This window comes from Haliotis asinina, chromosome 2 (assembly GCF_037392515.1).
Source record: "Haliotis asinina isolate JCU_RB_2024 chromosome 2, JCU_Hal_asi_v2, whole genome shotgun sequence".
Taxonomy (NCBI): Eukaryota; Metazoa; Mollusca; class Gastropoda; order Lepetellida; family Haliotidae; genus Haliotis; species Haliotis asinina.
The window spans coordinates 43,103,781-43,119,435 of NC_090281.1; the positions used below are offsets into that span (position 1 = coordinate 43,103,781).

Sequence of the window (15,655 nt, forward strand, 5' to 3'; positions counted from 1 at the left end):
GGAGTACAAACAAGCCAAACTCCGCTGACAAACATTTAGCTTTGGCGAACTATTGGACATCCGCCGACCTCTGTGTTTCAAACGGCGACTGCTTACCCTGCAGTGTTGACGGGTTGCCTGTCTGTTTCACACTAAACCCACACAATTCTGCTAATCCCTGCTGACCTTGATACTACTTCCAGCTTGACCTGTCAATGGCCGCATCATATTTCCAGGTCAGAATAAAACATTCCTTAAAACTCTATTAATTTTATATAGTCTCAGTTAAGGTTTGTGACAATGTTAATGTACCATTAAGACATGTCGAGTTTTCTCTGTCGCAACAACGATCCCATTAGTCTCACAGTCCATGAACCAACCACCCAGCCCTCCCAGCAATGGTAAAGCTATAAATAAAGCAAGTTAGATTTACCCAGGTTCGTGATCTCTGGTTTCCCTGGGTCTCCTTTTCTATTTAAATGGGTTTACTTGTTACAATCAAGATTACATATATTCAGAGATTATGTGTTAGTCTAGGACACTCCCTCTCTCGCTTGAACCAAAATCTAAATAATGATGTGTTTGGAACCAAATTTACATCGCATTTGGAATCGGGATGTCTTCAATAAATGAATAATGCCTTCAATAAATGAATACGCACAAGTATGTTTGTGTTATCTCTATCAGCTTCCAAACTGCATGACTCCATGTGATCCATTTTCAGTATGCGCAGCTAATAAGTTAAAATGGGTTAGGATTGAAACTTTATTCTAGTCAGTTCCATTCAGAACGTCCCCATTCAAACAACCCTTTCCATCCGTCCAGCTTGTCTTCCTCCGGAAATGCCCGAGACAAGAGCTGTCGCTCAAACGTGACCACGTGACCTCGCTGGATGGTGCCGTGACTATTTGCTGAGCCAACAGAATCCGATAGATTCAGTAAAATTGATGTAACGGTAACTACTTAGAACTCTAGGGTGCATAAATTAAACGTGGGGTTGTTGGGTAGGAACATGAATCTGGAGCACAGTGTTTGGTATTGTGTGAAGACGCAGTCAATAGACAAGCTTTGATGAAGTGCAGCTGGTGTTCCACCATATGGCGTTATGGACTGACATAAACAATTGTTGTAAAAATAATACATGTAGGAACCTACATATCTCGTCCACGTACATACACATGAGGTTAAGATTTACAAATCAATGTAAACCCGGTAACCCATTTGACGACCCTGGTCAACGCAAAACACTGGTATCGACGTAGCCATCGAGTTGCTGATCCTCATCAATGATCCTGAACAACCGAATGAATCACATGTGTGACAGTTCATATACATCGCACTGTCAGGGAAGGACGTGGCTGAGTTTCTGACACAGATTTACATTTAAGTAGCCTTTAACATTTGAATAGCCAGTCCCAAACTGGAGAACATCATCACCACCATCAAGGATATAACTGACATGTGACATAATGACTACTTCAGGCTGAATCTATAATATTATACTGATGGAAACAAACAAGGGAAGCATAAAAGTATACCTGTTCCTATATTCAAGTCCAGATTTCTTTGCAAGTTTGTATTGCACTGTGGGTGAAAATCTGTGAGTTGATAATGGGAACTATCGCGCGTTCCCTTATTTGTGTCCATCAGTATACATGTATATGCCTTGCTGCAGAATATTCAGATATTGGGAATACTCAGTAAGTCATCAGCAACAAATTTGCAGCTGGTGTGAGGTGTGAATTAAAGGACTGCAATTGCCGTTGTCCAGCTTTCGAATTTAAGAAAAGGGATGAATGAAGAAATCTGTCTTTAAACACATTTAAAAAGAAAAAAGAAAAAAAGACAAGATATCTGCAGTGAAAGTCTTTAAACAAGGGAAACATCACGGTGGCAATCTCTACGGGGAGTAGATCCATTTTCAGTGCTTATGAATCATATATTCATGGTAATCAGTGCGTAACGGAGTCAGATACGACAGCTGTGCGAGGTTCACGGACTCCATCGACGAGCCCCATGTGTTGATACCTTGACATGACAAGCCCGGCTGTCAATTTCATGTCAATTACAGCACCGTTCCTGGTGCACATTTTTTGTTAAATTAGGAGGTGATACTCCCAAACAGGTGTTAGGGCGATAATCGCATTTTGATATCAACAGATTGTATGATGATAATTATGCCTGATATTGATCGTGAGCTATTCAGACACGCAGTTCACCTGATGGATAATTCATGCAGACCAGAAATATATCTAACATGATGCATTTAATCAATTATTAAAACGAATTGTTATTAATATGCACGTTGATTCCCACAACCAATTCTGATTTAGTTAGTATAAAATACATTATCACACCAGTGTCATTAATACTTAATCAGCAAGATATGATATTTATTCATTAATTCCACAAGTTATTTTTAAAGGTAAAAGTAATACCCGTTGTCAACTGTGCTTCTCAACACGTGAACGCATCGGCCAAACAAGGTAGACACTATTGCCATTGTTAATAAACGCCAAGAATCACACAAACAACACGTTGTCACTCGATCAACAATGACTAGCTAACATACATGCAGACATGGGAATTTGGGAATTTGCAGTGCCAGCAATGTGTGAGACTGGACAGATACAGCTCCCCTGTTAATTCATCCCAGTCCCGATGTGCTTCTTAGTCACGACTGTTGGTAGCATGCCAAGGTCACTGTTTTTAACCGGTTTTTATATTTTGTTTGCTTGCGTGCAACCATTGAGACAACAAAGCGCTTGAAATGTTGAGAGAGCAAGACACGTTTCAGAAGAAAAAGGGACAGTTTCCTGCAGCGACTGAGAAGTAAAGATTAGGAAGGTTTGAGAGCGGCTTAACAGCTACAGACGGTGCTCTGTCTTAGACACAGGTTGTACACAGTGTGCACCTTTACACCAATACCTCTTCACGAAAGACACTGTTTAATCTGGACAGTGCAAGAATCAAAACTCTGCATTCCTTGTTGTCAAAAATATGAAATCCATTGCTAAAATATAGCGCTAAAAGCGGAGTAACATCAAACTCACTCACTTGCGTGATATTACCGCAACATTACTATATCAACGTAAACGCGTACTCATTCACAAGAGAGTATATAATTTGCGAATATATTGTTCCATATTGATTTGATGTTTACAATTGTTGGTCATATAATGTGTAGATTATGTGGTCTCACAAATACTGGATATATCTGAATTATAGTCGTGTGGTAATTCGTTGGAGTAAGAGATTTCGGGGTTTGGGGGGATACATTTCCGCAATGCCTCGACACCAATTCAATGTCAGTGAAAAGGACATAATGGGGTAGATAAGGCATTTTACTAGACTGTAGGAAGTGCATTTCATTGGGAACCCTTATAAATTATTTATCGCATTCAAGCTAAGAGACAGTTACAACGTAAAACAACGGAATCAATATATGGACGAAGGAAGAATAACATATAATCCTGGTGAGAACTGTCTCTACGATAAACAGAACATTCGTGAAAGAAATGGTTCACAGATAAAATCTTCGTAACAGGGAAATGCATTCAGTCTGTTGTAGACTAACATCTAGTCTCGGAAATGAACGTATTTACACAAAAAATCATAACATATAATACAAAGAGTTTTTTACCATTTTCACTGTAAAACTCTAGAGTTGACACATATTCTAGATTTGCTTGGGCTTTCTTGGATAGATTTGTTACTCGCTTCTTACTTCCACCATTCGGGTGTCTGTGTAAGCTGATCCGCTTTGAGAAGGTTGAACTGTAGATGAGAGCCGTTGAGATACTGAACACATGAGTGATGTGCACTGACAAATTAACCAGAGGGTCAGTTAATGGGTATTTCAGTTATTATACATCGCCATGTCCATCGCTATGCTCTGTCAACCACATTGCTGAAATTAGATACCGTTATCAAGGTTCTAGATTATCAAGGGCCCGTTATAACATTTTGGCACAACTCTTTGGCGTGATGATAGTTTAAATGATGGTTTCTATAAAGATATAAATAAGAGACAGGGGTCCTTAGACGCTTATCTAGACTTGCCTCGATACATGCATGTGCTTAACACTCATTACAGCACAGGGGAAACTTCTGTTCATTGTTCTTGGAAGGGTTTGTTAGCATAGCTGGTTAACTGACCTCGGGCAATTATTTCTTCTTAAAAAATAATATTGTACTAATTTCTATAATCTCCATGCCTAATACACTACACGCGGATTAAATAAGTATGAACCAGTGGTGTATGCCGTTTAATCATCCTCAGTACGGTAGTTATTTAAATAACAACGTTGTAATGATGATTAACTTATACTACAGCCTTGGTTCAAAGCTAGACTACAAAGATAGGAGCAATATGATTACTTTGCAGGAGGCAGGAAGGTAATTGCGTGAGTTTACTGTCTGAGTATATATAGACACAGCCACAAAGATATACATGTTGGTATACTTAGAACGCTTGCCTCTTCTAGGAAGTCTGGCAATAACGTGATTACCACACGGACATGCTTCCAACAGGCGGGTATATCCACAGTTAGGGCCTCGTGCTATTGTAACATGTCCCTTTACGAGCACATTAAGTGTGGTTTTCGAATGAGGCTAAGACATTACATACGAGCAGACATTGTTTCTACTAACCAGTTTATATTTACCTGCTGTGTACAAACTTCTCGTTTGTACTTGACAAACATTGGTTAAAGCTGTTTCCCCTTATGTAACTACTCTTCAGAATGTACATCCGCATAACTATCTGGTCAAAACATCAAGACGGATCGGGGTAGTTTAGGTAATTCCCCGTGCATCCCCGGGAGGCATCGTACATTGATGAGGACATGTAGTTGACACTTAGTGCATTGATGAGGACACACGCATGGTAGACACCATCATGCATTGATGAGGACACACGCATGGAAGACACCATCATGCATTGGTGAGGACACGTGGTAGACACCATCATGCATCGGTGAGGACACGTGGTAGACACTATCATGCATTGGTGAGGACACGTGGTAGACACCATCATGCATCGGTGAGGACACGTGGTAGACACTATCATGCATTGGTGAAGACACGTGGTAGACACCATCATGCATCGGTGAGGACACGTGGTAGACACACCATTAAGCACTAATGGTGAAACGTGGTAGACCCTATTACACGTTGATGGGAACACGTGGGAAACACTTCATGTATTGATGAGGACACGTGGTAGACACATTATGCATTGGTGAAAAATGCAAAAACATACGGATCAGATGAAGAGGCGCGTGAATACACAGGCGGGCAATACATACACGTCAAATTAGGTTTTGCTATCTGAAGATTTTCACAAGACGATAAAACAGGGATTGTTCTCTGTGTATAAAATCAGCTGGAAGGCACAAAACATACTGACATATAATATCGAGCTGCACTGCACTTTACACAGCTTCGTTTTGTTATCACAGATCTAAAATATTGATGATACGTAACTTAATACTTAAAACTTACCATTGTTGGCAGGATTTGTTACTCAATGGGTAACGACAGAGGGCGTACACCAACGTGTAGACAATTATTTTGTTTACCTGTTGCCTCTTTTTTAAACAGGTCCTAAATCACTATATAAGTACTGACGCTGTTGTATAGCTACCGACAACGTGGATGTTATATCCCCAGCACGAGTGCATACATTGTTTACTTGGGAAAACAAATAGGGTTATCAAGAAAACAAGACATATCACATTCGTGAATAAACATAACATGCTGTTCAGTATCACGTTCATTTAGAATAAACTGGGCTTGCTTCAGCAATACTCCAGCGATACCAAGGTCGTGTGCAAGTTGTTGAGTCTCGGTAAACCAGGGGTCGATAGCATGATCATCCTAGGGGTCAACGAGTACACGGTGACACCCAGTCAAGTCACGGTGTCTGGTCACAGGATCCCACGTGTCATAGTTCTATCAGTGAGTGAGTTTAGTTTTACGCCGCGTTTTAGCAATATTCCAGCAATATCAGGGCGGGGGACAACCGAAAATGGGCTTCACACATTGTATCCATGTGGGGAATCGAACCCGGGTCTTCGGCGTGACGAGCGAACGCTTTAAACACTAGGCTACCCACCGCCCCATAATTGTATCAAATGTCTCTACACAGAATCACCTGATATAAAAATAACATTATTTCTTTTGATCACTGTGACTTTAGAGGCACTTGGATGTCTCAGTGCTAGGTGTGATAAGAGAGTACATCTTTCGGCAATAATCTACTCGTAGGATCGTTCAGTGCATTTGTTCCATCAAGTGGTAACTTAACAGACCACATTAATTAATTAGGTATTTTAACTTTATATCAGCAAATGTTTAACCGAGTTTCACTGCTTTTCAAAATGTCGTGATAGTATATAAGTATCTTCTAGCCGTTGTGATTATCTTACTGTTCGTAACGTGATGCATCAACAGGGTTTACACTCGATGTGATAATAACACAATCGATATTCACGGTTATTTTGTAAGTTCTGGTTCTCTTTTTCCCAAATGGCGTAATATTTTTAAAAAAAAAGAAATTAGTTATTTTCTCATGGACAACTCTAGATCCTCGTCTTTTTATTGATTGTTTTTGTTTATGTACCTTCTGCTGTTTCTGAATGTTGTGTCGTCTAGGAAGCCTGTTTATCCGATAAAACCCGTGTGTGTTTAGTGTTTCTTGTTTTGACCTTGATAAGCTGTGATATTTGACCTTGTCCAAGAATCCCGGAAGATTGAACAAACTCCGTTAGCAGACGTGACCAATCAAATTAGCTGACGCAACCTCACGTGGAGCTGAGAGCTGAGACATGGTGATTCATGTGACCTCCTGCGCATGTGCAAACAAAGCGAAGTCAACACAACAGGTAGTTGTTTGTTAAAGTGCTGTGAACCAGCCACGACCGGATGATGTTCAACTAATCCAGTGACAGGCATGTTTGTCTCGTGCTGTGACGTGCTTTCTCTCAGAACTGGGGCAAATCTCGTCCCGTTTTCTCCTATCGCCATGACCCGAACGGAAAGAAAACAAAATTGCAGCTTCGCTGACCAATGTTTTCGAAGTATTACAAACCCGGACCCTTGTCTATCCGTGAGCTGGGAATAGCTGTATTCTATTTCCATATTGCGTAATCTGTCTTTGACACTGGAAGAAAAGAACGAAGTTGTTTACATTTCTGGGTTTAAGTATGTCACGAATCTCCTTAACACGTATGTTATATTTTTGCTGTAGTAACGGAATTATATAGATAAACTGATTTGTCTTGCTGACTGAGAAGAGAGAGAGAGAGAGGGGGGGGGGGAGGAGAGGAAGAGACAGTCTAACGAGATCAGATGCCTGCAATACTTCAAGTATGCTGATTTTTTCAAAGGTTCACACAGACAATATTTATATCAATATGCAAATTGAGTACGCCTGACTTGTTTGTTTACCGTTACATGGATACCATGTGTCACGACCTGTATGGGACGAGGAACACCGGACTGGCCATCACGTAACTCACCAGCAGTCTTTATCACAACATGCGATCATTCCTAAATCAGCTGTCTCCTGCAGCAACTTTTTTCATTCATTGAAAGGGTTTTTATACGGCTTTAATCTCAGATACCTCTTATCCAGTTTATCAAGTAAATGCTGAGTAAATGTACTTAAGTTTAGTTAAGTGTACTTATAGTGTTCATCTCTCCGATTTCTGGTGTCCCCCGCCGTGAAATTTCTGTAAATATTGCTAAAAGCGGCACAAAACCATACTCATTCCTCCTCTCCCTGTTGATCTTACTGCATTCATCCTTATAGTATTATCTCTGTACAGTAACCACTCATGAATTACCCGTGAAGATCCAGGTTAGAGGCAACTAACAGGATCGGGTGGTCAGGCTCGCGGACTTGGTTGGCTCATGTCATTGTACCCAAATTACATACATTGATGTTCAGGCTGTTGATCACTGGATGTCTGGTCCAGACTCGATTATATGCAGACCACCGTCATATAGCTGCCATTTAGGTGAGTACAGCGCTAGACAACAAACCAGTCAATCAACAAAGCATTAACCGCACACACACTAGCGCATGCAAAACTGACCTGTTATCCAAGACACGGTTTCCCTATATTTTACAAAGATGTTGTTTTTGTCGGCTATATGTAGGCCATGAAGGTGTATCTACAGTGACGTGTCGATTTGTGTTGACGTGTTAAGATAAATAACAACTGCACGAGTCTGTCTCACAGTCCCTCAACCACATTATTTTTCCTATTGCTAAACTTTCTCTGCAGCGCTAAATCCTAAAATGAAGCAAGGTACGATGACTATATGTGGATGGACAACCTCTTTATGATAGCGACGTTTTGGTGTAGATTCTAACACCGCTATCAAGTATGTTGTTCATCCATATGTTGTCATCCTTCCTTACTACTTCAACTTCTAAACGCCTCTCAAAGAAGTCAAATGAAGCAAGTCTACATTTCCTCAGGTCTGAATCTGGTCTCACTGGGGCTCATTTTCCATTTGTTTGTTACTATCCAAATGATACCTACTCAGACACTAAACCTTAGTCTCGAGTTGCAACTGTACACGGATCTCCACAACCAGGGTTCATTGCGTACATTTAGGAAATGACTTCAAAACTGTACTGCAATTATGACCGTCGTTGAGAGTCAGTTTACAGTCGGTTTTAACGACTGACCTTGGGGTAAGCGCAGTAGTTGGAACAGTGAATCAAATGCACGTGCGGAACGTGATGAGTGTGATGACCAAATTATTGAAACACTCAAATATTGTATCGTATAAGATTTTGTTTACTTGTTTAGATTTTACATTTTTGAATGTTATCCCTTCTGCTAAAAAAACTGTTAGGTATCAGACATGTCATATCATCGACTGATTTGTTATAATATATTGTCATACTCTACCTCCACTTTGACTGTATGTAGAGATTGATGTGTGTACCATGTGCTCTCATACCACCATTGGTGGTCTTTGGAGAATAAATGAAGTTGAAGTTAACATAGACCAAACCTACTTGTTTTACCTGTTTCATTTATCATACGCACCCCTTTCTAAATCAATAATAGCGACCTATGATCGTTTGTTAAACAACTTTTATCCTAAGCTGAATAAAATTCTGAGATTTCACTGTGCAGTCGACAAGGTAAAAAGTGTGAGGATTCTCAATTTTGATTTCACTTTATTCGATTTACCTTTCTGTTTAAAGGGAAATACATTGGCACGTTTTCACTGCAAACAGACCCTATCGCTCAGTCTCTAAATATACATAATTGTGACATTAACAAATAAACCCATTTAAATAGAAAATTAGACCTAGTCAGATGGGCTGAGGAAATCTAGACTTTGTCGAAATGTAGGTTCGTAGGTTAAATATAGCTGGGATCATATCTATTTATATCCTAAGGTGATACGCGTGGACTTTAGAACCCGTGACTCAATAACGTTTAAACCACCTCTCGCGGTAACGTTCCAGGTAAATGACACAACAAACCGGTGACTTATATCATGTGCATTAATTTGCGCAGCTAGATATGTAGACTAATGCTTTGTCTCCGTACACACACACACACACACACACACACACACACACACACACACACACACACACACACACACACACACACACACACACACACACACACATATATATATATATATTGATAGCAAAAAACTAACCCATATCAGAAAAGGAAAAGGAGACCCAGTGAGACCAGAGATTCCTGAACCTGAGGTTATCTAGACTTGCTTCATTTAGGACTTTAGCATTGCAGAGAGGGATTATCGGTAGGGAAAATAATGTGGTTCGGGAACTATGCCTCAGCCACGTAGCCGACTGATATCAGCTGATCCGTTAGTTCAAGCATGGGTTGCTGGAGATCAGTCCTAACCCGGATCTTCACGGATACCGCGAGAAAACAGCTGAAATGGGTGATGACGCGTGCCATAAAATATTATGCGTGTGTCTCTGTATGGACAATCTCTGTGTTACATGTAATAATAGACACATGGCATTTATAGCGCGTGTATCCACCCAGTCTCGCATGCTTAAGGCGCTACTATAAAATGAGATATTTTATACAGAATATACAGGGTGGGTTAAGAAGGGCTTCACACATTGTATACCCATGAGGGGAATCAAACCCGGATCTTCGGCTTGACGAGCGAACGCTTTACACACCAGACTACCCCACTGCCTAGACGAGTCAGTAATAAGCACTGGCGAAAAGACGAGGTTTTAAGCAAGATGTGGAAGTTGTCAGAGGATCCGAAAGTTTCATGTTAACAGGTAGAGAATCAATGAGACTTGCGCCTGCAAGAAGGGAACACAGTGAGCATGAAACTTAGCGAATCTTAGGCACTGTTAACAAGAACTGGTTTCGGGATCGAAGCATACTGGCTGAGTGTACGCTATGACGAGAGCAGCGAAATAAGCTTTGTGTAGAAACTTGAAAACAAGACAGAGGAATATTATACGAGATGCACCCGAAAACTCCGAGTCTCTCTTCCTCTTTCTCTCTCTCTCACACACACACACGCGCGCGCGCACACACACACACACACACACATATGCTTCTCTTTCTAAGCAGTCTCTATCACTCACACACGAGAGTCTCTCTCGAAACACTGCCTTGCGATTCCATATCAATGTGAGTTTCTCGCTCTAAACACGGCATTGCTTTCACTCTAATGTGTGAATGTGTCTTTATTTAAACATTCCCTCTATGGGCATATGAGTTTCTCCCAAAACGCTGTCTCGTTGTGACGTAACGGGGTGATTGCGTTTGCCATTAAACTTCTGTTTCACATTAAGTGAATGTGTCTTGCCACGTACATTGTAAATGAATGTCTGTCTCTGGACACTAGGCCGCTATGTGTGAATAATGTGCTTCTCTGAAACACTCTCTCGCCATAATGTTATTAAGTGAATCCACCTCTCATTATACTTCTCACACATGTGTGAATATGTCGATGTTTCACGTGAATGTTAATGTCTGTCCCTGTACACCCTATCCCATAATGTTCTCCTGAAAACATTCCCCCTCATTTACCCCGGCTAACCTAAAGAGGTACTTCTATAAAGATCGATTTCCAACTGATGCAGTTCCATTAAACTAGGCACATGCGGTGGCAGTCTCCTCGGAAGCTGACAGTGGATCGCATGACCAAATCGTCAAGTGGATGCATTTTCGTTAAAATCTCATTCCAAAAGCAATTCACGTTTATTTTGCCCACTTCGCTCACGATGACACCGAGTTTAAGTACCCTGACTTCAGTGGGCGGGGCAGCAAGTGGAGTCATGACTCACACCAGCCACCTCGAGCTCAAAGCGTGATCGGGTCTTGTTCGCTGTTCTTAGAGCCTACGTAACTACCAATCCTAGGTGTGACGCTATTCGGGCGAGCAAGTCATTAGATACGCAGTAAGCAAAGTTGACACAGTTTCCTCATGTTGAGAAATATGTTCATGTTAGGAAATGTTCAGGTTTATATGGGCTTTGAGTATTTTCGTGTCCAGCGTTTTCGATATGAGTGATTGAGCACCGACATCTCCTTTCAAGATAAATGCATCGCATGTTACAGGATAAGTGCATGACACGTGTCAAACATGTATGCTAATTTGTTTCATAGTGCATCAGTAAGCGTGTGACTTCATCGTGTTATCAGATAACAATGCGATTAGTAAATGAATGGAAATAGCTATCGGGTCATTGACATGTATAATTCCAGTCTGTCGCTCTAATGTACCTTGTCGAAATAGAAATATCTCAGCAGTTAAACCAAATGTCTTCTCATACAATACCGACAAGATCGAAGTCAAAACGTCATTGCTTGAACAATGCATGCTTCGTATACGACATTAAGATGTCAGCGGTTCTGTTGTCCTACATTGAACAGGGTTGACAAATTTGGGAAATTAACATGAACACGTGTTTCAAATTCAGCATGTACCAGTATAAATGAGTTTATCAGATGACGGGACATCACACATGTAACACAACTCCCCAGGGCTTTCAGTGTATAACCTCGAGGTGAAATAAGTGGTACATGAATCTTGAACACTACCACATAATCCCACGAACGTGTGATTAGTTGATTGACAGGTGACATGGGCACCTGTCCATGCCGTGTACTGCCAACACCATTCAATTATCATTTCGAACTTCCTGTTCAAGCCGAAATCCAACTTCCCGCGAGCCCCATAATCCCGTGCCGTTTGCGTTTCGGTATGTTTGCACGTTGTCGGAAACTGACAAGGCCAAAGGTCGTATGTGCATGAGGTGATTGCCCTAGGGCGCGACATGATGTGTGCCATAAATAGCACGGCCTGAACAGCTGCTCTTACGTAAAGTCGAGTATTTGCGAGTGACTATAAACGATTTTTGAAACTAAACAATTCTGCAACTAATTAATAACCTTGGTATTTCAACGGATTTCAACTGTTTTGTTTGATTTCTATCAACATCACCCAACATCTCTATACCACCACAAGTGATGAGTCTCGTTTACAATTCAGGCATGTTTCTTATCAGTGCTGAAGTATTTCTTAAAACATACGTGCATGAAGTAAACTGATTTAGAAAAGTTTAAGTTTATCAATTCTTGAAGGGTATTTCCATGAGACTTTGTGCCCACGCTTCATTTCAAAGAACTATTACTTTGTGTCAGTATACATTCAGGCGTTGCCTCGTCATAGCTGTGTATCTAAACCGCTGTCTGATTCAGGAACTGCGGGCCAAACTTGTATTAATGCTTGTATATTTGTATTTATAGTCTGCTATATATCATTTCATGGAGGGCAAAAGCCACAGGCCACCACACTACACAGAGAAATTATTTATAATGGTTTCAAAAACTGAGGCCATAAACATGGTTATCTTGACTACATCATACGATTATTAGTAATCGAGCAAACATTATCCACTAACGGTAAATTGTGATTACTACTGAAGATTTGACTTATCATTAACTACATCCAAGGTTTTTTATCTTCTATGATATGAGAAATACATCTGATATTGCCGTGGTAACAGGGATGTGCTATAGGTTCAGATATGGAGTCAAATATTTATCAAATATTTATCCTTATCGACAGCTTGAGACACTGGGGACGCGAATTAAACAAAACTAATAGTATGCATTAATACACATGTTGTGGATAGCAACACCTACCTAGCTACCTAGGAGCGTTTTATCAGTCAGCAAATCCATTTCACACCGACATTGCCTATAGCCGATTGTGTCGTGCGTGTCTATGTGGTGACCGTTTATGTTCGCACTGCCAACGGCAAAGGCTTCGTGCATCTCGTTTACCAAAGAACTTGCACCAGAATGAACCAGTGTTCATATTGGCGTGGTTGTGTAACTCGTCAACATAGATCCCATGTTTTTGTATAATCCTTAGATCGACAAGATCACGTGACTGATCACTGAAGGAAAACATTTCGGTACTGATAACACGTCACAGTTTCGATAAAAAGAAATTACCCAAATATGTTTAGGCAACAATCCGGATAAGTAAAAATATATTGGCCAGTCAAGCATGTCGTTCTCCTTCAGTGATAACACACGTGATCTTGGATTCGGAGCCAGCCAAGCAGAACTCCACAATGAGAACTGAGACAGTAGATTGTTTCAAAAATAATTAGTGTTTATTCTTGATAAACATGATAAATAATCGAGTCATTTCGAACTCAACACACATGATGCTCATTCATTCGACAATGGACATGAAAGATGGGGTGTGACACATCAGAAACTGTTCGGGTTTTGACACGTTGCCTGGACAACCGACGCGTATCCAACCCTTTTGTCCATACACACAAAGACGCCCGGCATTTTATGAGGGGGACGCCCAGTCTAAAAATAGCCCACGGCATGAGGCAGCGATTTCCCACGAACAAAAGCCCGCGGGACAAAGAGGTGGTGATGTCGGCAAATTAACAACCCATTGTCCCCCCTTGAACAAAGTCTTGCTGATATCCATTCTCGCGAAATGCATGTTGATTGTCTTTGGTAAGTATATGAATGACCCATGTGAAAGCTGCATTCACGCAATTGTTAATTTTCTCTCATTGTACACTCACGACCAATACATGTATACAGAACATCTCACTCCCGCTCTCTTGTCGATTTCATCTCCTTATTGTCCATCACAATCAGAGACATGTCTTGAGATCACGATTACACGCCCTTAAGGCGTGTTGAGTATTGTCCATTTCAGTCAGATTCTGACTTCGCTCAGTCCAGTTTACGTCACATTTATACAGTCAAAGCTATCACAGTAGGAAGTCCAACTTGTTTTTCAACCTGTGCACTACAATGTAAGGAATCCGATCTTGAAAACCCTAATTGAAGATCCCCATTTCCAGCCGAACACAAACCGCCAAACCCCGTGTTGAAAATACTGACTAGATTGGTGATTTGAGTAGGCTCTGTGTGCATTGATTCACAGTGAGATTCACTCTCCACATTGTCGGAATATCTGGCCTTCTTGGCGAGCACAGTGTCCATATCCTGTGAAGCATTGCTTCGCCGCCGTTTCAACAGACACGAACTGGAGTCCCTTGTTCTGCTTACGCAATCAAGTCTGCCTTGGTTCACACTACCTGAAGAGTCAGGCGTATTACGAGAAGAGTCCGACATATGAGAGTGTGTTTTTTCTTGCGTTTCCATCTTTTCACACAGAGCAGACGACTCTCCCTTGGGCGGGGTATTTTCCTTATCCGATGAATCACTGAGTCTGGGTGAGGTTGAGTTACTCTGTGACCTAGATACGTGCGCCTCGTGGCATGCAGTCTCGTGCGGGTTGGCGCCTGTTTTCTCGGGTACAGGGTTCTGTGTATGAATCTGTTCAGCCTGTGCCCTCTTTGCAGCAAGCATCTGTTGAAAGTTCTCCATCATGTAAGCTGTCCGTGCCTTGTGCAACACACTGGCTACTAACAAGTTCTTGTGTAAGTTAATCCCTCCGCGTTGTGACCGTGAAGCGGCGATTTTGCCGAGTGACACAGCAATCAGTCTTTGGGGTTCTGCAGCAACAGCAGCCATTGTAACAAGAAATTAGCTGAGCAAGGAAGAAGTCTAGGCCTCCTGAGCCAAATAAATAAAGCACGTCTTCAGAACGTAGCGTGTACTCCACTTGATGTGTAAAATACCGGAGCAAATTCTCACTAGTACTCTCCTCGTCAAAGCTTGGTCCGATAATGCCTGTCCGACAATGTGATATCCTGTTTTGAAAGGCATGACGTCAAGCCCACAAATCCCAGCCAATCAGAAAGCGAGGAGGATGATGTCGGTCCCTGACGTCATGATCGGCTGGCCAATCCTGTTTAGGAATAGATACGCTCATCATAACCAGCGTGACCCGGAAAGCTAAAAATAGAAGTGACCCGCCAAATAAAGGCAAACATCATAGTTGTCATAGTAGCAATAGCCGTGTAATACAGACAACCCATTGAGTCATTTTCACGTTACTTACGTTGAAATCACATGGTTCACACAGGGATGTGTTAAACATAGAGCGTCTGGTCTCCTCCACCATCCAGTGTGAGATGAAATACCGGCTTTTAATCATGCATTTGATTATACAATGGAATCTGAAGTACAATGTTTCGACAGGAGTGGCACGTGATTATTAGATATAGGTCCGATAC

The 15,655-nt window shown here is 41.3% G+C and overlaps 1 protein-coding gene across 1 annotated transcript; it reads right to left on the reverse strand.

Moving 5' to 3' along the window:
• Positions 1 to 13,640: 13,640 nt before the first annotated feature.
• Positions 13,641 to 15,214, reverse strand: LOC137273730 (immediate early response gene 5-like protein). The gene has a single exon (XM_067806538.1). It carries the CDS (start codon positions 15,048 to 15,050, stop codon positions 14,265 to 14,267), a length of 786 nt encoding a protein of 261 aa, XP_067662639.1. The 5' UTR covers positions 15,051 to 15,214; the 3' UTR covers positions 13,641 to 14,264.
• Between the last annotated feature and the right edge of the window lie 441 nt (positions 15,215 to 15,655).